Genomic DNA, 1,663 nt, shown 5'->3' on the forward strand with positions numbered 1-1,663 from the left:
AGACTGGGCCACGTCCAGGCCACTCACGAAGCAGCCAGTGCCAACGTGAATGGGGCCCTGGGGGGGAGAGGACGGGGTCTGCGTGCTCAGCGGAGTCCAGGCACGCCCCGGAGCGGGCTTCCCCACCGCACGCCTGGCCTCACCCGTAGGTGGCAGTGCTGCAGGACACTCCCGGGGCCCAGCCGCACGGGGCCCTCCAGCAGGCAGCTGACCACAGCACTCCCGGCCCCCAGCAGCGGCCGCTCCTGCAGACCCGGGAGAAAGCTGTGAGGCCCCAGCAGGGGCGGCCCCAATCCTCCTCCACAGCCCGGCCCCAGCCAGAACTCCTGCCGCTCCCCACGCCTGTCGGCCAGCCAGATCCCTCTCTGCACCTCCCTGGCCCCAGCCTTAGGCCAACTCCCACCCCATCTTGGTTCCTGCTGTTCTGCCAGGGGCACGCTCCCCTCCAGAGCAAACCTGAACCCAGAAATGGGGGTCCCACCAGATGACAGCCCCCCAGAAAACTCCCACCTGTCCAGCTAGTCCAACCCCTGCCACCCTGAGTGTTGCCTCTGCACTCTACCTGCCCATCACCATGAATTTGCCTGACTCCCTGAGCAGACTCTTCAGAAAGGGTTAGGGGGCACTCTTCTCTAGCTTCTCAATCAGTCAGACTGGGATGTAGAATCCTGACTTGGCTACTTCTGGCTCTGTGGCCTTAAACAAGTTACTTAACCTCCCTGAGCCTCCAGTGACTCCTGTGTGAAATGAGGTAATAACACCTACGCTCACAGTCTGTCCCAAGCATGCTGTTCCCGCCCCTCCCTGCAGCCCCCATGGCCACCAAGCACCCTGTAGGCACCTCTGCGGGCCTCACCTCCAGGCAGGTCTTACCTCCACCTGGGAGTGTATGACCTGGGCCCCCAGAGCCCCTGGGGATGTGAGACTGTGCAGGAACTCACTGGCTGAGTTGGTCATATAGCTGTAGCTGCCATCAGGGACATACGCTGTAGAGACACAAGTACTGACCTCAACGCCCTGCCTCCTGCGGCTCTGACACCAGGCTGGGCCACCAGAAAACACGGCCTCATCAGAGCCTGGGAGGGCAGACGTGAAAACGAGCCCACTGTGCTGATGGGGAAGCTGAGATCCAGAGAGGCTCGGCAACCTGCCCAAAGTCACCCAGCTACAAAGCAGCAAGACCAGGACAGGAGCCCAGGAATGAGACGAAGAAAGAAGGGAAGCGGTATGTCAGCCCAGGGGACTCAGAACTGGGAGAAGGTAGCTGTCCCGCGCAGGTGCTCATGAGGCCGGCCTGGCCTAGGGGCCCAGAGGCCAGCGGGTGAGGGAGGAGCCTCCCCTGGGGGTCCCCACTCCCAAGACTTCCCTACCCAGAACGCAGAAAGGCAGGACCCACCCACTGTGAGCGGCTGACCGCGGAGCTGCCTCCATAGCTCAGCCCGGGCGCCGTGCAGATAGCCCGCGACGTCCGCGTCACCTTGCCCCATCTCCGGGGGCCGCCCCACCAGGAAGTCCTCCCTTTGCACGTTCCGGGCCATGCAGAGCAGGATGTCAAAAAACAGAGACAGCTGGGACAGGGGTGGGCACTACTGTCAGTGGGCTCTCCGGCTGAGTGGGGCCCGCTCCCTCCCCAGAGACGCGGACACACAGAGGGGAACAGACT

General features: G+C 63.4%; 1 protein-coding gene across 1 annotated transcript in view; it reads right to left on the minus strand.

Annotated features, from left to right (window-relative positions):
• The window catches only part of FUK (fucokinase), a 17,101-nt gene that overhangs the window by 7,265 nt on the left and 8,173 nt on the right, over positions 1-1,663 (minus strand). Inside the window, exons 11-14 of the mRNA XM_010850850.1 lie at positions 1,397-1,568; positions 874-986; positions 144-245; positions 2-57 (exon numbers count right to left, since the gene is read on the minus strand). Coding sequence (XP_010849152.1) covers positions 2-57; positions 144-245; positions 874-986; positions 1,397-1,568 — 443 coding nt within the window. The remainder of the gene's footprint in view (position 1; positions 58-143; positions 246-873; positions 987-1,396; positions 1,569-1,663) is intronic.

Source organism: Bison bison, unplaced genomic scaffold, assembly GCF_000754665.1.
Source record: "Bison bison bison isolate TAMUID 2011002044 unplaced genomic scaffold, Bison_UMD1.0 scf7180017864295, whole genome shotgun sequence".
In the NCBI taxonomy this organism is placed as follows: domain Eukaryota; kingdom Metazoa; phylum Chordata; class Mammalia; order Artiodactyla; family Bovidae; genus Bison; species Bison bison.